General features: G+C 40.5%; 3 protein-coding genes across 5 annotated transcripts in view; all 3 read right to left on the bottom strand.

The window, feature by feature from the left end:
* dclk1a (doublecortin-like kinase 1a) overlaps positions 1 to 3515 on the bottom strand; it is a 48428-nt gene extending 44913 nt beyond the window's left edge. Inside the window, exons 1-3 of one of the 3 annotated variants that reach the window (XM_063486556.1) lie at positions 3125 to 3515; positions 2156 to 2551; positions 782 to 1131 (exon numbers count right to left, since the gene is read on the bottom strand). In XM_063486556.1, the coding sequence (XP_063342626.1) occupies positions 782 to 1131; positions 2156 to 2516 (711 nt within the window). In that variant the 5' untranslated portion in view covers positions 2517 to 2551; positions 3125 to 3515. Of the gene's footprint in view, positions 1 to 781; positions 1132 to 2155; positions 2552 to 2648; positions 2668 to 3124 lie in introns of those variants that run through there. The other 2 variants (XM_063486552.1, XM_063486553.1) reach the window with 2 other exon arrangements.
* A 3396-nt stretch (positions 3516 to 6911) lies between these two features.
* Positions 6912 to 13994, bottom strand: ccdc169 (coiled-coil domain containing 169). The gene is made up of 8 exons (XM_063486852.1): positions 13918 to 13994; positions 13737 to 13819; positions 12862 to 12972; positions 12406 to 12446; positions 11216 to 11314; positions 10734 to 10787; positions 9807 to 9883; positions 6912 to 9423 (listed from the first exon to the last, which is right to left on the bottom strand). The coding sequence occupies exons 1-8, from the start codon at positions 13992 to 13994 to the stop codon at positions 9225 to 9227; spliced, it is 741 nt and encodes a 246-aa protein (XP_063342922.1). The 3' UTR covers positions 6912 to 9224.
* Positions 13995 to 15454: 1460 nt separating this feature from the next.
* On the bottom strand, positions 15455 to 21883 carry sparta (spartin a). The gene is made up of 8 exons (XM_063486495.1): positions 21616 to 21883; positions 20527 to 21358; positions 18702 to 18896; positions 17838 to 17994; positions 17381 to 17575; positions 17117 to 17278; positions 16262 to 16352; positions 15455 to 16051 (listed from the first exon to the last, which is right to left on the bottom strand). Exons 2-8 carry the CDS (start codon positions 21325 to 21327, stop codon positions 16006 to 16008), a joined length of 1647 nt encoding a protein of 548 aa, XP_063342565.1. The 5' UTR covers positions 21328 to 21358; positions 21616 to 21883; the 3' UTR covers positions 15455 to 16005.
* Between the last annotated feature and the right edge of the window lie 561 nt (positions 21884 to 22444).

Below are 22444 nucleotides of genomic sequence, written 5' to 3'. Positions count from 1 at the left end.
ACCATCCTCTTGTTGACACACAGGCGTGAGAAAGAGCGCTTGATCTCACACGGCTGCCACGCAGGTCAAGTCCAGTGCTGTTTCCACGCAGACATAAAGAGAGGAATATGTGTGATCCGCGTACACACACTACGTCTGCGTACACAACTGGTTTAAACCCTGTTCTTTTTATAGTGTCTGCCTCCCACCCACTGAGAGAGGAAGCGGGTTAGGTGGGTGGACTATCAAGGGGGGTTATGACTCTGATTTCTGGCACACATCGCTGCAGCGTGGGTGAGAACTCAGACTCCATTCATAGATTTCTTTTTTTTTTTTACCTTCATTTGACCTCTTTCAGTCTCTGTGCCGCTCTTTCCCTACACAGCTCCGGCTGTGAACAGGGATAAAAATGTTCGTCATTCATAAAAGGCTCAGGAGCGTGTTCATTAAATATTTACACCCTTTTTTTGATCCTTTTACCAGACCATGGATCTTCAGTTCCCTTCTCCAATCCAGTCTAAAACAGCCATATAATATCTCCCTCTTTTTCTGAGTGTGTCTCTCAGTGGAGACACTCATCATGTGTGACACATCTCCCACTGGCTCCATTGTGAGATTTAGTTCGAATTTAATACAGGCTAACAGCCAATGTCATCCACAATGAAACCAATTCAAAGCCACGTCTAATGTTCTTTGATACCATGCAAACACTAACAGGCTGCTTATCTTCTGCAAGCGCAAAAGATAAGATAAGTTTACTCCATACAACTACAAATCAGTGAACTGTGTAAGGAATTCTCACCCGTTTGCCATCCACCGTGTAGATCTTCTTCACCACTCCAGAGTCGAGCTTTATGGCGTCTGTGATGTCAGTCAGGACCTGTTCATAGGAATGGGCTGTTTTCTTGTTCAGAAGAATCCTCACTGCTTTCCGGGGCTTCACTCCGCTCCGCACCACTGTCACGAGCTTCGGACGGATGAAGTCCTTGCTTTCGCGACCCTCTGAGGCGGTGGCCTTGGTGCTGCCCAGAGACGGAAGCCCGCGGGACGATGCCGCCGCAGCCTTGACGTTCACTGACCAGTTGGGGTTCACGTTCTTTGTGTAATCCAACTTTTTGTAGGCTTCAGTAGAACTGCAAACATAGCTTTCACCTGTTGGGATGAGGGGTTGGAAAAAAGAGAGGGTATCAAAGATGGATTATTCAGAAAACAGCCGAACAAAAGAGATAATCTTTAGGCTTCTTTTGGCAAAAGAAAGAGATTATAAAGAGTAAAAACTATGTATTTGGGCTCTTGTGCAGCTTGTTTTGGGTGAGAATCTAAAGGCAAACTCTACTGAAGGGGTGAACACCATTCTTAAAAAAAATATACACTCTTATTTGATCTGCTATATTCAGATCTGTGCATATAAAGGATATGATTAACATTGTTTTCAGATCCCTCAAACCATTCAGTGACCCCTGATGCCCTTTAAATCCTGGAGGAGGCCACTCCCGTCACAACAGAGATGTTTCATCACTGGATGAATGCGATTACCCACATCAGCTTTGTATTGATCTGAAGCGACCTTTCCCTCTCAGGCGATAATTATGCCAGAGTCAGTGGACCCTATCAATGTTGGGGTCAAAGGGTTTTTTTTTTCTGCACATAATCAACAGCCCATATCATCTAAACCTGCTGTCAACAGCTTATAGCTCTTCCTCTTTCACCCCTCCTGACCTAATGATATTGGCTTGTAACTTTTAGAGAGTAAAACAGACCAAGATAACCTGAGCCGATACACCGGATATCTGGACCGCCATCTGGCCATCAAATGAGTTGCATAATCTTAAAGCAGTCATCTACAGTGTGCTCACTGGGTTAGGCTTTTTTATGTGAAGAAATGCCCCCTAAAAGTATCATGTACAAGCTGTTTCAAATTATCTATCATCGGGGCTTCTTACTTTACATTTACAGTCTTGTTTGTGACCTTACTCTATGCAGCAGGAGGGGGAGCAGGGGAAGATCACATAACACCTCAGCTCACAGGTCAGGAAGTGTTTACTCTTTTAGAGAGTAGAAGACAGGCATCCTATTATGTTAGATAACCACAAACATGTTGATAAGGTCATAGATGAGAGGAAGTGTGTCTCAGTGCTTTGAATTGTCACAGATATACATATGTATATATACTGACCTTCTACTAGCTGATCAATATTGGTGATTTTCTTTGACCCATCCAGGGTGTATATGGTCCGGACGCCCTGAGGCAGGTTGACATTGTCGGATAGGGAACGGGTCAGGTCCGCCAGCAGGGCGTCAAAGGTCCGGAACCTGTCAGCAGAAATGGCGTACACAATCCCATTGAAGTACCGGTCTCCGTTGCGGTAGAAGCGGACTTTCTTGGCTCTCTTCTCTGCACTCAGTGTCTTCAGGGTCCGGGTCCGGTACAGACTGCAGTGGGCGCTGTGTGTTGGACTCGGCACACCGTTCATCTTCGCACTAGAGCGGCTGTGCCTCTGACCTTTGTCCCGCTCGTCAAAATGCTCCATCTCCATTTCGCTACCGAGGCTCACAAGTACGGCAGTACTGTCTGAGAAACAACAAAGAGGAGGGGAGGTGAGGGGGAAGATAAAGTTTGAACTACCGAATAACAAACGAAAAGGAGGTGCCGAAAATGAATAGCCGACCCAGGAGAGGTTCGGAAGGCTGATATAACAGCCAGCCGGTATCCGTCGCTGGCGCACTGTCTCAAAATACCCCACTAATGACAGATTAAGTGCTCTTAAGCCGAGCAGTGGACAGTGCGCTTCTTGACGACCCACGCTGTCTGTGACAGTGCGCCCGAGCTACTGTGACGCGCAGATGGCTGGAGAGCCTCAGTCACGAATCGATAATAACCTATTAATTTGGCCCTATAAATATTCAGAAGAGCCGCAGCTGGACCAACATCCCTCCTGGGCCGGAGTTAAAACACAACATCGCGGTCCCGTTATAGATGCCCATCATTAAAATATGCCAGGTTATATTCTGCAGTCCCAGAAAGACTCGTTAAAAACATATAAAAGTGTGTTTCAAGACTTTGCAGCAAACCACAAATAAAACAATTAATCACGCTGGTATGAGATGATAATAATACTTTTAAAAAGCAATTGCTCAGGCTTACCTACGCGAGCAATTAACGCTTCTGTGACGGTCACCTCCAGTCTGACTGACGCTTTAATTCCCAGCAGATGTGAGAAAGGAGTTCAGTGCGCTTGTCCCTGACACTGGACGCCGGTGATATGTGATGCTGTCCTGGCTGCAGTGTGTGAGCCCCCCCTGTGCGTCTCTTTGTTGTCCGGTTGATGTGCCCCACCACCAAACACCAGTGAATACGTGCGTGTGTGTGCTTGTGTGCGCGTTGTGAGAAAGCAAGCAGCAGAGGCTGGACTGGAAATGGACTTGGTAGCAGCTGCTTCCCCTCCCATTCTCTTTTCTGGTTTTTTTTTTTACACCCACCCTTTCTCTCTCCTCCTCCACGTCACTCTGTCGTGATTTTCATTCGGCGCCCCCACCCCTCATTAGGATGCAACCACACGCTTCCCACCCGTGCTGGGGAGGATGTTGGTCCTGCACCCCACCCAGCCCCTCAAAAGCACGCGTCAGCTGAGGTGGGTGGATGGGGGTGTCAACCCTGCTTTATGGCATTTTAAATCATCACTGTGGCGCTCAGTAAAGAGAGAAAACACAGATATTTTTCTGTGATAATTTTTCAGTTCAATTCCTTCCTCATATTTCACATAAATCATGATTTGTAACTTAACTGATCGTAAATGCAGCATTGTGTTTAACCCACATTTGCACGTGGGTTGTTATGTAATACTTTATACTCTATACACAAACCCACATGCTGGATTTCTTCTACAATGATGTACTGTTGTTGCTGTATGAAGACTTTTTTTTCTTGGGAATTAAATGTATGGATGAGCTCAAAAGAGGTTCAGTTACACTGAATTCCTTATCAACGTAGAGAACTGAGAGATGTAAATGATGCTGCTGTCTCGTTTCTTCCTACAAGCTCTGAAATTTGAGGTTAAGACAGGAACCAGTCTCACAGTGCAGGAAGAGATAAAGACCGCTGACCTACATCATAGACTCCAGAGACTGCAAAAATCCCACTCCACCACTCACTAATGAACCACACACATGCATGTGCGTATTATCTAACATTTATATGTGCCAGTGATGATGATAAAAAAAAAAGAAGAACAAGAAGCTGCCGTCAATTTTTCACATCTTTGCCATTCGTTTATTTTATTTACAGCGTTATGTTTCGATGATGTCACTTTCATCAGTAATAATACAGAGTCTGTCTCTGTGTCTTTGTGTGTGATAATGATAAAATCTGGCTTTAGTGTAGTGAGAAGTAATGGTGTTGGGGATCTTTTCTTGGTACACTTTGGGTCTCTTAGAACAAGCAATGTTGAAACACCACAGCCTACCATGCTAGCCATGACCATCCCTTTATGACCACAGTGCACCCATCTTCTCATGGCTGCTTCCATCAGAAGATGGGTCCTTCCATCAGGATAACATACCATGTCCCAAAGCTCAGATCAACGCAAACTGGTGTCTTGAACATGACAATGAGTTCAGTGCACTCAAATGTCCTCCACAGTCACCAGATTTCAGTCCACTAAAGTTCCTTTGGGATGTAGTTTAAGGAGGTTATGATGGATGTGCAACCAATAAATCTGCAGCAACTGTGTGACACTACCCTGTCAATATGGACCAAACTCTCAGGGGAACGTGTCCAGCACCTTGCTGAATTTGCGCCACAACAAAATAAGCATTGCTGAGAGCAATGTGTGTATGGGTCCAACCCAGTACTTGTACCTGATATAGTGGCCTGTGAGTGCCCATGAATTCTTTACTGTATGAGAGTGAAAGACAAATAAATATGTTTAAAATAAAATAATAAAAAAAACCACACCCACAATTTTTTTTTCTATTTTGGGGACTTGGTGTGCGTCACAAACAGAGAGGAGATGACACTCCCAAACATAATGTGATTTTCAAAAGAGAGTCAGATGTGTCAGATTTATCAATTTCCACATTTTTTTTCAAATAACAGATGAGAGCGCAGAGAAATGGATTTTGGTGTTGTGGTAGACTTAAAACAAACATATCTGATGTTAGAACTGACAAAATGTGAGGTACACTGTGAAAGCAGCTCTGTATGTCTTAGGATCATACAGTATCTTGCAGTTAGCAAGCAGCATTTCACAGTAATCAAGCATTTCAAACATATATTGCGTCCATCTACATTTGTGTCACCAGTGCCACTGACTAATTACAGACCCGGTGGAACAAAATCATAATGAAATAGGTTTGGAAATACTGCATCCATACTAATTAGGTAAGTGCAATTCTTCATAGAGGCCAACTCTTGAAGCGTAACACAGCATGACTGGTAGCAGATATAAAGAGAAGCGTGTGTGGTTAAAACTTTTAAGCCTCCATGTGGACATGTATGATTTTATTTGTAAATTATGTATGTAAGTGGACAGTTTTACAATCATAAAAACATATTTTTATGCCAAGCTCCTTTTCTCAGCAATGTGCATAACAGCCACGTTTTCATTCAAATGTTAGAAAAACACAAAAAGGCATGATGTGAAAAACACTTCTGCAAATACACCTCTGTGAGGTTATGATAAAGAAAGCTGAAGCTCAATCGGATGGATTTATGGACTGATAACTGATACTGAAGTCTCATCTGGAGTAATTAAAACCTGCTTTCAATTTACAACCTGTGATTAATGTATTTTGATGCAATACTTTCATACTACACAGAAGGGTGTGTGAACACGTGTACTACCACAAAAGTGTGCGAGCCAACTGAATTAGCATAGTAAAGCAGCAGTATTGTGAATCATTGTGTTTTGAGAGTCGCTGTTGTGATTTGTCATTCTCTTTCACCTGTCAGGAGAAGACATTTGGGTAGTTCCTCTGTGGCTGTGTGATTCATCGGCATTGAGTTGTACTAAATAAAAAAAGCTTATACATGAAATTGAGATGGCAGAAGACTAGAGGCTAGTTAGAGGGAGAGAGTGTTTCATGAGGCGATGTGAACTGGCTATGTCTAAATGAAGTCATTAATCTAAGATAAACAAGCTGTTGTGGATCACATTTAGAAGCGTACACCAAGTCAGCCATATCAAAAAGTAAATACCAGCTCAATAAACAAATTCCTCCCGTGGAAATTGAAGCATTAGGACTCGAGCTGATCAGGCGATACTTTTCAGAGGATTTACAGCGACAGGACAAAAAAATTAAATTATACAATTTATGCCTATGGCACCATGTTGTCCACTTTGTGATTTTGTTTTAATTCAGTGTAATTCAGCAAGGCTGAGAAGAACTGAAACCATCCTACACGTTTCACAAATACAACTGAAGCAGTGCTCCTGGTGTGTTTTTTTTTTGTGTGTGTTTTTTTTCCTATTCACTACTTCATCTCATATCGATAGAGTTTTCTGACACCCACATTTGAAAAGGTGGTCAGTAGGTGGGACATGGGTGACTGTTTGCTCTGTGGAGAAACTACAAACAGCGAGAGCGGTGATGTGGTGCTGCATACGTAATGCAAATCGTAGGAGGTGTTAAAAAAAACTGCAGTGACACAAGAAATGTTCAACTTGGCAGGCTTGTAGCACACTAGACTCAAAGCCTTCAGCTTTTTTCCTGTCCTGAAATAAAGGCCTTAGCCACAAAAGTTTAAAAACCCATATTTTAAACATTTCTCTTTTTAAATAATTCATATCCTTGTTCAAAGAAACATAGGAAAACACTAAGCCCACACTTTGTTGTGAATGTAACATTTTATTGCTTGACATCAGATTAACATTGTGGTTAATGTATCAAATGAAAAAAAAAATACAAAAATAAAAACACAATACCAACTGCAGCAAATGGACAGAAAAACCGAAATACATTCACGTTCATGTTATTAAGTACGCCAGTTTAACTGCTTGTTAACACAAATATTTAATCAGCCAATCACACGACAGCAACTCAAAGCATTTAGGCATGTGGACATGATCAAAGTGATCTGCCAAAGTTCAAATTGAGCATCAGAATGGGGAATAAAGGTGGTTTCAGTGACTTTGAATGTGGCCTGGTTGTTTGTGCCAGAGAGTATTTCAGAAACTGCCGATCTACTGGGATCTTCCCACACAAGCATCTTGAGAGTTTACAGAGAATGGCCAGAAAAAGAGAAAATATCCAATGAGTAGCAGTTCTCAGGTTGAAAATGTCTTGTTGATGTCAAAGGTCCGAGGAGAATGGACTGCTTCAAATTGAAGGCAACAGTAACTCAAATAACCAGAAGAGCATCTCTGAACACGCAACACGTTGAACCTTGAAGCAGACGAGCTACTGAAGTAGAATACCGCACCATGCTTTTGCATATTCGTAGTGTTTCCTCCCTTAAATGAAATATCTACTTTGCAAGTATTGCAAGTTGCCCTGTTGTCATCCGTTTTTGTAAAGTATAACCAAACTTTTGAGCGTTTGAGCCGCTTAGGCGCCGTGTTTCCTGCCAGGTAAAAGGCGCTCCGCAACGTGGCGACTGGAATCGATAAGGGAATCGTTTGCAAAAATGGCAAACAATTCCAAGGAATTGAAACAGTGGGAACCGGTACTCAACAAGAACCGGGTTTCGATACCCATCCCTAACCTCAGTATGGCATTACTTGCTATTTTTGACCAGGATGTGTCCTTCAATACGCATATTAAACAAATATGTAGGACTGCTTCCTTGCATTTGCACAACATCTCTAAAATTAGAAACATCCTGTGTCAGAGTGATGCTGGAAAAACAAATTGTAGGCTGGACTACTGTAATTCATTATTATCAGGATGTCCTAAAAACTCCCTAAAAAGCCTTTGGCTGATCTAAAATGCTGCATTAAGAGTACTGACAAGAGAAAGACAGTATTTCTCCCATTTTAGGTCCTCTTAATTGGCTCCATGTTAAATCCCGAATCAAATCTAAAGGTCCATCTCATATCAAAGACCTCATAGTACCATATAGAGCACTCAGAGTGCTGTCTTACTTGCAGTTCTGATTTTGTTTTGGTGACAGACACCCTCTCTGCTTTTAAGATCAGGATTAAAACTTTTTGATAAAGCATAAAGGATTAGGTGACCCCGAATCCTCCCACTGCAGCACTGCAATAGGCTTAGGTTGCTGGGGGATTCCCATGATGCACTGAGCAATTCTCATTCATTCACCTGTTCTTACTCATTATGTGTTTATCCACCACTTTACTTTTAATCATTAGTCATTATTAATCTCTGGCTCTTCTCCACACTGTGTCTTTTGTCCTGTCTCCCGCCCCTCACCCCCAACCAGCTGCTGCAGGTGGTTGCCCCTCCCTCAAAATTGGTTCTGATGGGGGTTCCTTCTGATTGTTTGGGTTTTCTCTGTATTACTGTGGGCTCTCTACCTTACAATATAAAGTGCCTTGAAATGACTGAGCACTATATAAATAAAATTTAACTGAATTGAAAAAGAGGCTACAATTCATAAGGGCTCACAAAAATTGGACGACAGAAGATGGGAAAAATGTCGTCTGGCAAGACAAACATTTAGCTGGCAGCGTCAGAATTTGGTATAAACAATTTGAAAGCATGGATCCATCATACCTTTTATCAGCAGTTCAGGCTGCCGGAGGTGGTGTAATGGTGTGGGAGATATTTTCTTGGCACACGTTGGGTCAATTAGTATCAGCGCTGTATTGTTTAAACACCACAGCCTGCCTGAGTGTTGTTGCTAACAATCTGTTTATGACCACTGTGTACCCATCTTCTAATGGCTGCTTGCAGAAGGGCACTGCATCATGTCACAAAGCTCAAATCACCTCAGATTTTACTCAAATGTCTTCAACAATCACCAGATCTCAATCAAGTACAGCAACTTTGAGTTGTGGTGAAATGGGAGATTTAGATCATGGATGTGCAGCCAACAAATGTACAGCCACTGCATGATGCAAAAAGCACCAAAATCTGTGAGGAATTATTCTAGCATGTTGTTGAATCAATACCATGAAGAATTATGGCAGCTCTTAAAGGAAAAGGAGGTCCAGCTGAGTACTGGACAGTACAAAGTGTACCTAATTAAGTGGCTGGTTAGTGTAGAAACTGCAGTATTTCAACATAATCAGTCGCAATGTGAACTAAAGCATAACCATAAAAAAAGCAACATTACTAAGTTTGGGTTACGGATCGTGCTTCGGGTTGTGCTTAAGCGTGGGTAACCTGCTTTTCCTTTGTAATTTCTTCTCTTCTTTTCTCTCTGCTATTCTTCCACCATCACCTCCTCCTCTTTCTTTCACAAAGGCCTCGCCACCATCTTCTTCTCCTCCCTCTTTTCCTTTCTTAGAATCAGCCTCTGCCTTCCTGCCAGTCTGCTTCCCTCTAAGCAACAGGAGATGAAAGGGAGAAAAGTACAATTTATATCTACCAAAATTGCTTTGATTAAAACAACAATGTCAGTGGCTTTATATAACAGTCATTATGTCAATAATAGCCTTAGAAAATGTAAGAATTTATTTATTTATTTACAGCATGAATTGTTTGTTAAGCATGAATACACAGTTAAGGAGTCAAGGGAAAACTGATTTCAGTGACACATGTATTGCTTCCTCCCAAATTAATAAGTGAAATCAGAATTAAGTCAAACACCATAAAAATAAAAACTTTTGAGTGAAGCTCATTCTGTATTCATTCTATAAAGCATGTTGTTGCGCTGCAGTTTATGTTATTTTGTCCATAATCTGTGGGCCTTGTGCTTCACAGACCTCATTTGTTTGCTCTCTGGTGCCCTCTGTGGCTGTGCAAAGTACTGTCTTCTTTGAGCTTCATGGGTAGATGACAGCTGTAGGAGAAGATAACTGATTAGTAATTCAAGTCCACTCTAGACCAGGGGTGTCAAACAAAAGGTCCGTGGGCAGGAATTGGCCCAGTAAAGACTCCAATCTGGCCCACAGGAAGGCTTTGAAAAATGTAAAGAAGTGCATAGATTTTGAACTTTTAACTTTATTTTCATCAGTTTTACAGCTTTTCCTTTTGATAAAGACCTCCCCTATGGCCGTTGATATGGCAACAAAGTAGTTAAGTAACAGATAACAGAAAAGTTCCTTTTTTTCTTTGAATTAACAAAAACCTTGTTTTAGAAATATAGGACAGTCTGGGCAGGCAATGAGCTACCAGAACCTTTTTCTGTAATTTTACACATTATTATGAAGAAAAACGTAAATGCACCATTAAACTGACATTTTTGTACATTAAAGACATCTCAGTGATTAAATCTTCAGTTAAATGTACTTTTCTGGTCTGGCCCACTTAAGATCAGAGTGTGCTATATGTGGCCCATGATGTAAAATGAGTTTGACATCCCTGCTGTAGACACATGATGTAAAGCTGCAGTAACTGTGAACTATGGTCTCTAAAACACAGTGAACTCAGTTTCACTTCAGCTTGCGCTCTGCAGAAACCTGTTTTGTTGCAACATACAGAGGAAAGTCCTTGACTCCCTTTTTTGCCTGAGCAGACTGACCTGTTATATAACAGGAGAATAAATGAGAGCTGCATGAAAAAAGCAGAAACACAGCATGCAGAGCATGTCATTAGAAGTATAACACTTACTGTAACACTTACCAAAGCATGTGTTTAGCAGTCAAGGATTAGTCGTTAACGGGTATTTGCTTAAGATTGTGACAGCTTACCTTAGCAATTTCTGACAAGTATGCCCGCCTCTCATCATTGGTTTTATGAAAAGCCTGAAATTTGGAAAAAACAGCGAGATATACCGTCACAAATTTGTATTCATGAGCCACACTTGTTCTATCGGGCAATAATCTATCTGCTCGTGGGTACAATGTGTGTATGTTTGTGTGTGCTATGTGCACTTCTCAAGTCTTCAATGTTAATGAGCAACAGGGATTACTGACTGCACATGCTGTTTGCTAAACCAGCATTCAGCGAATATCTCTCTCTTTGTTGAGCAGAACAATAAACAAAACTAAATCTTTCTCAATCCACTGCTAATGGTGGCTACTCACAAGTAAACTATTTATTACCTGGGAAAAACTAAAGCTGCTTGTCTAAGAAATTAAAAAAAAAAAAACATAAGTAGAACAGCAGACGTTGTGGCCTCAAACAATCCCTCTCACTGTTCTATGTCAAAAGGGACAGCTGGGAGTCACACCTTTCCTTCTTGTTCAATTTGAAGATGACAATCCATTAGCTGACTCTGGAGGTCAGATTTCTCCCCGGTCAGGAGCTTCAGACGTTGTCTCAGTGTTTCCTGTGCCAAAGCGTTCCCGTTAATTAGAAACAAATCATGACAAAGAGGCCACAGAGTACGAGGGTGTCACACTGCTGAATTACCAATCAATTTGTTCTTGAATTGCACTGTGCTGCCTCGCGGGATCAAACAGTAACAGCATCGTTAATGCAGAAAACATGAGTACAAAAATGGACTGAGCTCATACATATTTTAATAACCATATAAACACATTAGCCCTCTGAAATGGTAAGATTTATAGCCCAGAAAAGACCAGTAAGACCTTCGCAATTTTCTAGGTTTGGAACAGTCTGCTTCTTTTCATTGTGCACCTGAGAGCAGAGTGTTTTAGGTTGCAATACTTGAAATCTATGAGTACCACTCTCTGAATATCAGTCTGATGACTTTGGATCAGCCAAGTGTTCTTTTCTGCTTGGTTAAATCACATTTTTTTCTTCCTAATCATTAATTGTGTTAGAGTTGTATGCCACTAAGAGGATGCATTTTAAGCACTGAGATCACTAATCAGAAATATTCTTAGCCTCATTCTTTAGAGCTTTAGACATGGTAGCATGCTCTTGTATTGCTTACTTTACCAGAACACTTTCATTTACCTCCATATTAACAGTATCGTGATAACATTCCTCTCACATGCTCACTCTCTCATACTGTCATGCTCAGTTTGTCTAAAGACTTCCAGTATGCAATATTGTTTCCTTGGTTACACTAATAAGCATCTGTTAGCACTGCTCTAAGAAATACACACATATTTAGACTGTATTGTGCCACCTTTGGTGTGCCTTAAAGTATTGTAATTAGTGTGTATTACTCTCCCATGGTTTGTAATCCTGTGATTACAGCGCTGTGATTAAACTCTGGCTTATTCATCCTGCATCAGCGGGAGAATAGAGAGCAGCTGGCCAAACAGTCCTGCCTGTGCTGTCCACTCTCTTTAACCGATTCTGTATCTCTGGCTCTATCTTGTGGTGCGTGCTTCTGTCTTACACTTGCAGCTCCCTCTCGCTTTGTCAAACTGTCCTTGGAAAAAAATATCAAATTTAACAAAACTGATAAAGACAAACCCTCAGTGGAAAATGAACATTTGCGCTCACCACTGGCATGTCCTCATACGACCGAATAGAAGCCAGTCGGTCTGCAAAAAAAACAAGAGGATTTGAGTATTATGTGTGCATGCATAATACTGAAAAAAGAAACTTCTTGAGATGGGTGGAAGTATTCCATCTTGTCTTATTTATTGCACTAAATGGAAAAAGAGAGTTTATTTGAAAAATCATGCATTTTAATCATTTAAAAGATGCAAAAAAATATTTTCCTCCCAAGTTGCCTGTTTTTACACGAGCATCATCATCACAAATGCTTCATTTATTGGGAATGTTGAGCTCATGTATTTAAAAGAGTTTTTGCAGATGACACTACTCTTGATCTGGAGAAAGATAACCACACTATACACAGAGGTATAGTGTGGTTACTTATGAACAGTTGTGAAAAAACTGCAACATAATGAACGTGCTTTCACAGTAAAGTTTTTTGAAAACCTGGGAACTTACCCACAGGGTTTCCTCTTATGTCTTCCAGTCTCTCACGGATAAGTGAGATCTGCCGCTCCAACTGCCCATTTAGCTCTACCTGTGTCTCATACCTTGTCCTCCACTCATTTCCTGATACATCAGCAGAAACATAGAAAACCATCATAATATAGTCCTTTTGAGGACTGAAGACATTACCGACAACAAAAAGAGAACCATGTCTGACCTTTATTTTTTTTTCTGGAGGTCCTAATGTCAATGTGGTAAACAGTACTCAAGCTAACATACATTTAAACACATACACTCACTAGACAGTTTATTACACCTGTTCAAGCGCTCTTTAGCACGGATATTTAGTCAGCCAATTGAACTCAATACATCTAGGCATGCAGACATGCTCAAACTTGCTGAAATTCAAACTGAGCATGAAAGATGTTTTAAATGACTTCGAATGTTGGTTGTTGGTGCCAGACATGCTGGTCTGTATTTCAGAAACGGATGCTTTGCTGGGAATTACCTACACGGCCATCTTTACACCTTACAGAGAATGGTGTGCAAAAGGTAAGATGCTGAACTGAACACACATCAGCAGCTGAGGCATAGCAGCAGGAGACCACACTGGGTGCCACTCCTGTCACCAGTGACTCTGGTGTCTAAATCCAGTAGAGGACCTTTGGGATGTAATGGAACGAGAGGTTCACGTCATGAAGCCCAAAAATCTGCAGCAACTGTGTGATCATATAATGTCGACGTGGAGCAAAATCTCCAAGGACGATGTTTCCAGCACCTTGTTGAATCTGTGCCATGAAGGCAAAGGGGAGCCGACGAGCTGTACCTATTAAACTGTCCTGTGACTGAAGAGTGTGTATTCTACCAATCACTTTAATTTTCCTTACCTTCCCCATCAACACTGTGCAGTCTTTCTTGTAGTTCACTCATGGTACTCCGCAGATCAGACACTGACTCTTCAAGCATTTCTCTACGACCAAGAACTAAATTATGCTATTCTTGCAGTGTGTAAGTTAACATTTATTTAAACAAACAAAAAAGGTCTTTCTGTTGTTATTTCAGACTTACTTCATCTCCCTCTCCTTTTCCAGTTCTACCTGCAGCCGTGCCAAACCGTACTTAGAGTCCTCGCTAGCTTTAGCCATGTTTCTGAAAAAAATCTAAGCTTTGTTTGGGTTTCTACGGAAACCGCCGTTTCCGGTGTTGTGCCAAAAAGTGATCGCGTGCCAAAAACTGCTTTCCAATGTTTCCGTGTTTTTTATGTGGAATATCTTTACGTATCTTGGTAGAGAGACTTCCGTGAACAGGGTTTACATTTATATATATCAAATTTTAAAATTAGATGTTTTTCAAGTATCTTTATAACTCCCTCTATTGTACTTACATTATAAGCAATCCGGTCCTTTTTGTCCACTTAAAGCATGTTTACAGAACTATTGTTATATTTGTTGCAATATCTGCTGTCCTCTTGGCCAGATTACTCTTAAAAGCACATTTTTAATATCAACCAGATTTTTATAACTGGATAAATAAAGGATATATAGAAGTCACTGCCAAAAACTACCTTGTTACACGAATGTTGTTTGTGGCTCAAGATGACTTGAGATCCTCCACGAGGGATACATTTGACATGTTTCACATATTATAGACCAATGACTGTAGAGTCATTGTTATAGACCAACAAGTTATTCATAGTTTAAATACGAGCGATCAGTTTTTGGCAGACGATCTTTTTTGGGGGGGGGGGGGGGGGCGGGGGGGCACAACACCGGCTTATCAGGAAACGTCGACAAGGGCGCAGATTTAGCGGGAGTTTTTTGTTTGTTGCTTTTCTGTTTTCCTGACAGACATATTATAAATTCATCTCATGCTTAAATGCGCCTAAAAATCAGAAAAACTTTTAATCACATAAATAAAAGAATACATACATTACAAGGCTGAAGACTATCTGTACATATAACATGAATATCTTAATATCTGTATATAAAAGAAACTTAGACTTAAATAAGTTAAAATTAGAAGCAAAACTCCATTCAGTGTTAAATCAGTTCTAGTATGTTCACATGGACATAACAAAATATAGCAAAGAACTGAAAGGTCTATTTTTCATAAGGTGCTTATCAAAGATAAAACATGCAGGAAGGCATTAAGATGCACTGGAAATCTATTTTTTCTTCTCTTCTTCCTTGTTCTTCTGTACATCTTTTGCCTCAGCCTCATCCTCTTGTACTTCCTTCTGCAACTTTTTCTCTTCATTTGATTTTGCGGCCAATTCCCTGGCCGTGCTCTTGTCGGCCATCTTGAAAAGGGCTTTGATGCCAACATTATCGATGTTGTTTGCAGTCACGCCAATGTTGACCACCGACTGGAGAGCAGTGTCTGTGGCTTCGCCTGCATTGTTGCCGTACCTTCACCACAATTAATGTGGTGAGGTTACAGAAATGGTGGTAGAGTTGTGTGATGGAAGAAAATTTAATGAGCATGTGAATTGAAATCTGGGGCAAGTTTGTTTACTACAGTCATTCACATAAAAAGACAAAAGAATTAGGAAAACACAGTCATATCATTATTTATAGCTGTTTATTAACAACAAACTATGGAAAATATCTACAGATAAATAGTATGAAGAGCATAAGCATCAGCACCCAGCACAAGCTGACATGTAACAGTAACATGGACAGACCCAGAAAGACACCTGATGTTTACATTGTGTCTACACAGAAGCCACAGCTCAAACAGAACATTAGCCCAGTAGCACCAACTCCAGGGATGTATTTGTCTACACAGGAGGTGTTCAGTCAGTGTAGGTCACCTATGTTTTCAAAGCCATTACTGTTCTTTGCATAACACACAGAGGGAATTAGACATGAAGCATAAAAGCAGTGTTGCATTTATGGGGCTAGAGCAAAGGAAAAACCCAATCTGTTACGTATCCTGTTTAGGCAAGGTTTTAAATTACAAAGAGTCAAAACAGAAACCAAAACACATACTTTATGTGTCTGACATGTATGACTAAGAAATGCCATTTTGATTAAGTTAGTTCCGCATTATGTTGTGTTGTATTTATCTTGTTGACAGTTTACTGTTGTGTGCATTAAAGGGTTGAGCAGGTACACGTGTTAGTTTACAAGCCTTTTCCTTTAGTCCGCCGTACAGTCATATGTTTCTGGACAAGTTTAAAAGATTCTCTAAGCCCCTAAATCTGAAAAGAAATAGGTGTGAAAAGCAGGTCAGAGCACCACCATACCAAGAAGAAAGAGGCAAAGTAGATAAGAATCAGACTGGTTTCTGATCCAGCTTGGTACTGATGTTTAAAATGACCAAACAGGTTCAGAAACAAGATGGAAACAAAAGATAACATTAATCCACTCATGATACTAAAGCATGAATTAATTAAAATATATGAACTTACTTGTAAGTGACAGTTGAGACCGTCTCTGCTGCCACACTTTTCCCAACAAGTTTTGCTCCAGTCTCCAGACTAGACCAAATGGTAGCCAAACCTAGTTCAAAATATCACCAATTTTAGAAACTTTATCACATTAAAGTTCTAAAGTATAGAGTTAGTGCTAGTGATGATATGAGAATTGTATCAGTTTATGCACAATTTTTTAACTGATTAACATTTAGTGTCTTGAAAAAACATCTGCCCTCTCCTTGAGTTTTTGCATATTTGTCACACAGGTGTTGTTTCAGATCATCAATCAAATTTTAATATTGGACAAAGATAAGTAAATGCCCTCTAAACCTAATAACTGGTTGTGTTAGCTTTAAGTTCAGACTTTCACTATGGCACTTCAAGACATTTATTTGGGGGTTTTTTAATCATTCAGACGTGGACTTGCTGGTGAGTTTCAGGTCACTGTCCTGCTGCATAACTCAAACACGGTTCTGCTTCAGGATGTGAACTGATGGCCTGATATTCTCCTTCAAGATTTTCTAATACAGAGCATAATTGATTTCCATCAAGTTCTCCAGGTCCTGAAGCATCAAACCAGCTTCCAGACCATCACACTACCACCACCATGTTTGACTAATAGTATGATCTTCTTTTTACTAATGTTATGTTAGCTTTATGGCAGATAAGGGGATTCAAACCTTCCAAAAAATTGTCTCATCAATTCACAGAATATTTTTCCAAAAGTCTTGAGAATCATCAGGATGGGGTTTTTTTTCTTTGGTAAATGTGAAACAAGTCTACTCATTTCAGTACTTTATTTTACTGCACTGTAACCTTGTTGTGAACATCCTGAAATCTTGTACATACCATGCACAGTGCTGACCGCTACAAACTTGGCTCCATCCATTTTGGAAGCTTGGCCGTCTTCTTTCTTCTTCAAAGCTTCTGGAACCAGTTTTGCACCATGTTTCTTCACATGAGGTGCCATCTTTTCTGCCAGTTTTTCTGCCACTGTGCCTACACCATTCACTAAAGATACAGAAATGTAATCATTATTATTTTGGAAGTAGAGTTCAGAGATTCAGTGACTTAAAAACATGATGTCTTGGATTATTTCAAAGTAGTGCTCACCCAAGAACTGGCTGACTCGAACAGCACCCCCAGTGGCCTTTCTAGCCATCTCCAGACGTTTGGTGGTACTGGGGCTGACCTCTGAAGGAGTCTCTTCAGGTGTGAGTTGGTCTCGAATCTTGGCTGCTCCTTTGTGAATGGCCCTACCAGTAACTTCTGCTCCTTTTATCAGTGACTCACTCAACCGAAGCGCTCCTTTGGAGATATATTTGAGATGGTGAATGTACAACAGCAAAGAAACTGTCCTTTAAAAATTTTCTAATACAACTATATGAACAGCTATTTCAACAACATTTTCTTTGAAGCACTGAAGGGCATTACAAAGATAAACAACACCCACTAGTGGGCATTTTTATACAGAGGGATGTCTAATGTATAAGCACGCAATACAACACTTTGAAGGGATATATACAAGTTATTTTTTCACCTTCATTAGGACTCTTGCTTATAAACTCACCTGTCAAGATTCCTTGACCCATCTTCTCACTCCATCCAGGAAGTGGTAGTTTTTCCTGCTCTCCTGCTGATGCAGTCGGTTCTACTTGCTCTTTTGTGGGATTAAGGGGGACTTTCGTACTCAAGTTGATTACCTCTGACTCTGTGCCCTCTGGACCCTGTTAAGTCAAAGGACAAAAACGGTGGGTGGGTTGCTTTAAAAAAAAAAAAGTACGCCCAAACAGAGTTGGCATGGACTATTTTTTTTTACCTACAACATGACATAACCACTTCATTCCTCCTGTGTCAAAGAAGTGTCAAAGAAAAATGTGTTTCTGGTATATCTAGTGTAACAACTTAAACCAGCCACAACATGAGTTTTCAGTTTCCACAAAAAGGTTCAATTAATGTTTTTACTAAGACAACTCACTAAGACACAGTGAGTTTGTTTTGCATCGTTTCCAGATATTGAATCAGGGCTTGTTTAAATGCATGGACACAATATAACAAACTGCTTTGAATGTAGAGTTTCACAAGGCTTTTAATTCAGTTTGACAGTTTTGGGTAGTTTTACAGCTAACCTTTGTGATAGAGACAATAAGACAGGTAAAAAAGTGAGAGATCAAATCATTACACCCTCACATACCCAATGATCATTTTTGGGCACAAATAAATAGCAGGCCTCAAAAATCTTCATCTTCCCTGTACAGTTAGCAAATTGACAGTATATGTATGTATAAAATTTACATGGCGCCATCAGGAGCTACTACCTACAAGGTCTTTCTGTTTCCAAATCAGGAGAAACATCCTATAAAAACTGCACCAAAGCTCTGCTCCAACACATACACACCCTTGCATTTGTTTCCTAAAGGAAGTAAAAGCTGACCTGAATCCTGAATTCAGCAAGCTGCGACAGGAGGTCCTGAAAAGTCTGCAGGTCTGCAGGAGGCAGTTCAGAAGACAACACTATACCCGCATAGCACCCTGGCATGTCTGCCAAGGAGTCAGGGAACATGAAGATCCCGGAGTTAGCCAGTAGCACTGGGGTGTCTTTTGTCAGTGGGTACATCCAATCGCATACCTGGAAAACACAATGACATTAAAATATGTAGGTGATGAATGTTAAGAGTCCTTGAAATCAGATCCACATCTGCTGTTTATAACAGAAACCTGAAATCTTTAATATGACACAGAGAGTGAGAAATGACAACATCTGCTGAGTGTTTGTTTCCATGAGGGGGAATATGTCCCATATGCAATTTATTTCATCAAATAACTTCACTGAAAGATATTATAAGATTTGGTTTGAAGGATTTCCCGAGGGTTTGTGCTTTCTTTTTCTCTTTTGAGCATAAAACTTTACTGTCATTTCCAAGTATTTACAATGTCCTCTAGTCTGTTTATAGACACGTTGTAGGATTTAAGGATTCAGGATTAATGTCATTTCTCAACTGAGGTAAAATACAGACACTTGCTGCATCGTACCACTGGTATGCCGGCTGATAACATGACCCCTGTGAGGGCACAGGACACTGAACAGCAATACAACAGAAGCGCAGAGTCATCTGTTAATGGGACCATTGTCTTGGCCCAAAACAAAGCAAGGACAGAATACAGGAGCAGCCCACCAGCCTGGTCGGGTGGGAAACAACAGTCATGGGTTGCAGTGCAGTTTGCAGCACAGCATAATACAGGCTTTGTAAAGGTGCCAGAATAGATTGGTATTTTATATAAACTCAATACAAAAGCCATCACACAGAAGGTTGCCAGAAAGCACAAAGTAAAAAGGATATGAATGGATATAAAGTAGATAAAGTCACACTGTTGCACGGGAACGATTACGCAACTAATATCGGTTCTATAGATGAACAAGCTATAATAAGTCTCAAATGAAACTGTTACAAACTAGCAACAGTAACATGCCATTCATTTAACAGTCTAATAAATAATAAGCATTTGTACTTCAGCAACCAATTTCATCTGTAACATTGCTGTTTTAGTGTAACAACAATGATGGGATTGCAAGCTGAGGGTGAAGCATTTGGGCAATCTATCAATTGGTGGCATGATTAAAAATTAATATGTAACTACTTTAATATTTAAAAAAAAATGTTAAAGGCCTTTTTTCAGAAAATAAATACATCAAATCCACCATTTGTTGCTAAAAAAGGTGTAAGAAATCAGTTAACAACACTGCCTTTTTAGCACTCAGTTCCAACATTTTGTAGACATACATACTTATTGTTGAACTAAACATATCCATAAACTGCAGTCTACTTATGACTTAAGACTTTATAATACCATAATTCACTAATAAAAGTGGCACCTTTTAATTTTCTCACACTACATTACTATAAAAAGTAAGTATAAATTACATAAACCTTGCATATAGCATACATTATAATATGAAACATGAGTCCCACACTGTCTTGTTCAACTTGTACATAAAAAATACATTTAAAAGGTGTATTTATTATTGTAGGGAACTTCTCTTTTGTTTTAAGTGGTTAAGGAATGTGTCAAAAACACGTCATCATTTGTAAGAGGAACATTTCTTTGACTCAGAGTTATGAAAGGCTTCTCAAAGAGAAGAAACAATTCCCCTGGGGTCACACCTACTTGCTCTTCAGGACACACGCCCAAAATAAAAATGCTTTTCTAAAATACACACTCTCACAGGTTAACATACACTTAACAACAAATCTACTTACATGTAAAAACACTGCAGGTTTTTCAGCAGGGGAATCCTGCTGACTGTTCACCACAATGATGCGAAGGTAGCCTGGAGAGGAGAGTGAGCTGACTTGCCCGTTTGGTGCCACAAAAAACAGCTGCACCCCGGAAGGGATGCACAGCAGTTCAGTTCCATTTTCTCCAGCTACTGCTCCAGTCTGTCTTCCTGGACAAAAGCCACCTTCAACAGGAGCATAAGCCAGAATACGGTGCCCATCTGTGGGCTGTGGTGTGTATGCTGGAGGCTGCTCTGCTGGACTGGCCATGGCTATAGTTTTTGAAACCACTGCAGGGAGTGTGTCTGGAGCAGGAGGGGAAGCAGGACTGACAGGGACTGTGTTGGGGGTTGGGACAATGTTGTGGGTGGTAGCAGGTATGGTGGGGTAGAGATGGTGGACAGAGCTTTGGGGAGGCTGGCCGTTAGGTGCCAGGTCTGGATAAAGATGGGGAGCAGAAAGATCCTTCAACAGCTGGTCTCTCTGGTTTGCTGTTATAATAAGCTGAGATGTTTCCAGGTCAGAAAGGTGGCTCTCAACTGTCTTTAAAGTATCCCTCATCTTCTGTTGAAGCTGCCGGGCTGTGTCCCAGTTCGCTCCCTGCTGCCGCTCCCCTCCAGTGGGAACCTCCAGTCCCTGAGTGAGGTGCAGCCGACCCTTCCTGTAATACTCGAGGGCCTCGGCTCTTTTCTCTGCTTCTTCTGCAGCCAGTCCACGACTCAAAGAATGAAACGCCAGCTCATACTGGCCCCTGATGAGCAGCAATTCAGCAGGTTCACCCATCGCCTACCACTGAGGAAAAGGCGCAAGAAAACTAGAGAGAAGATAATGAAAGCTTGTTAGCTCTCTTCAGTGTGTGTGTATAGTGCATAGCACCCGTTCTAGAAAGAAAATGTAGTCAGTGGCACTAATTCACAGCTTACGTACTCTGACAGCAGCGTTTATGAGTTACGTGAGAAAAATCCCAGCAATGTAACTGCTATTGGCAGCTGTTGCCAGCAGAGAGGTTAAGCGGCAGGTTTTACCTGAACAACAAGACCTGCGTGCGAGCTTTCGAAAGCTCCCACTTACCTGGGTTTTTAGCTACATAAGAAAAAAGTCGTTGTTCCAAAAAATTATTTTCGTGAGTATCGAAAGTATCACAACAATTGCTCTTTGTCTTGTCACACATCACTGGGAGACTACTGGGAAACTGAACTTCAATTACTGCCAAAAAAGAAAATGCTTCAAAGACTCGTTATTTGAGTCTTCAAGTGTTCTACTGACATTTAGGTTTGAAAATCCCCTCCTCATATCACTTTTCTCTTAACTCTGCGGCGTCTTCTCGCGCTCCACCAGCCTCGCGCATAGGCGCGAGAGAAAAAAACGCCTTCCGGCCAGTCCTTTCAAAGTAAACTCCAAACCGATTGCCCGTCTTTTAGACCACAAAATCACGGACTTTTATATATCCTTTAATTATACCGTTAAAAATTAAAGTGTCATTTTTACGTGACAAATTAAAAACGCCGAAAATCCCGGTGTGGAATTTAACTTACAATTTAATGCACAATATTTAAACATTGCAATTTAAATGCATTAAGAATTTTATTCAGAAGAATAAATAAAACACAGTGACAAAAACTCTTGTGAAACTATGAACTTTTATTTAAGAGTTCATATCGCCTAAAATATTTTTGAATCAGTCATAACACATAATTAGTACAATACCACTAAATACTACGTTCCAAAACCTTTTTCATTGCCACCATGTACATATAAAAAGTGGCTTTTAGTTCACTTTTACATGTGCAGAATGATGCCTTAGTTCAGACTTAAAAGGCGGTTTGTTTTAATGCAAATTGTTTTCTGTGTTAACATAAATCTTGCGGTTTGTGTTAAAGTATGTATTGCACATGTACAA

Source organism: Pelmatolapia mariae, linkage group LG10_11 (assembly GCF_036321145.2).
Source record: "Pelmatolapia mariae isolate MD_Pm_ZW linkage group LG10_11, Pm_UMD_F_2, whole genome shotgun sequence".
In the NCBI taxonomy this organism is placed as follows: domain Eukaryota; kingdom Metazoa; phylum Chordata; class Actinopteri; order Cichliformes; family Cichlidae; genus Pelmatolapia; species Pelmatolapia mariae.
This window is presented reverse-complemented; position numbering and strand designations above follow the sequence as displayed.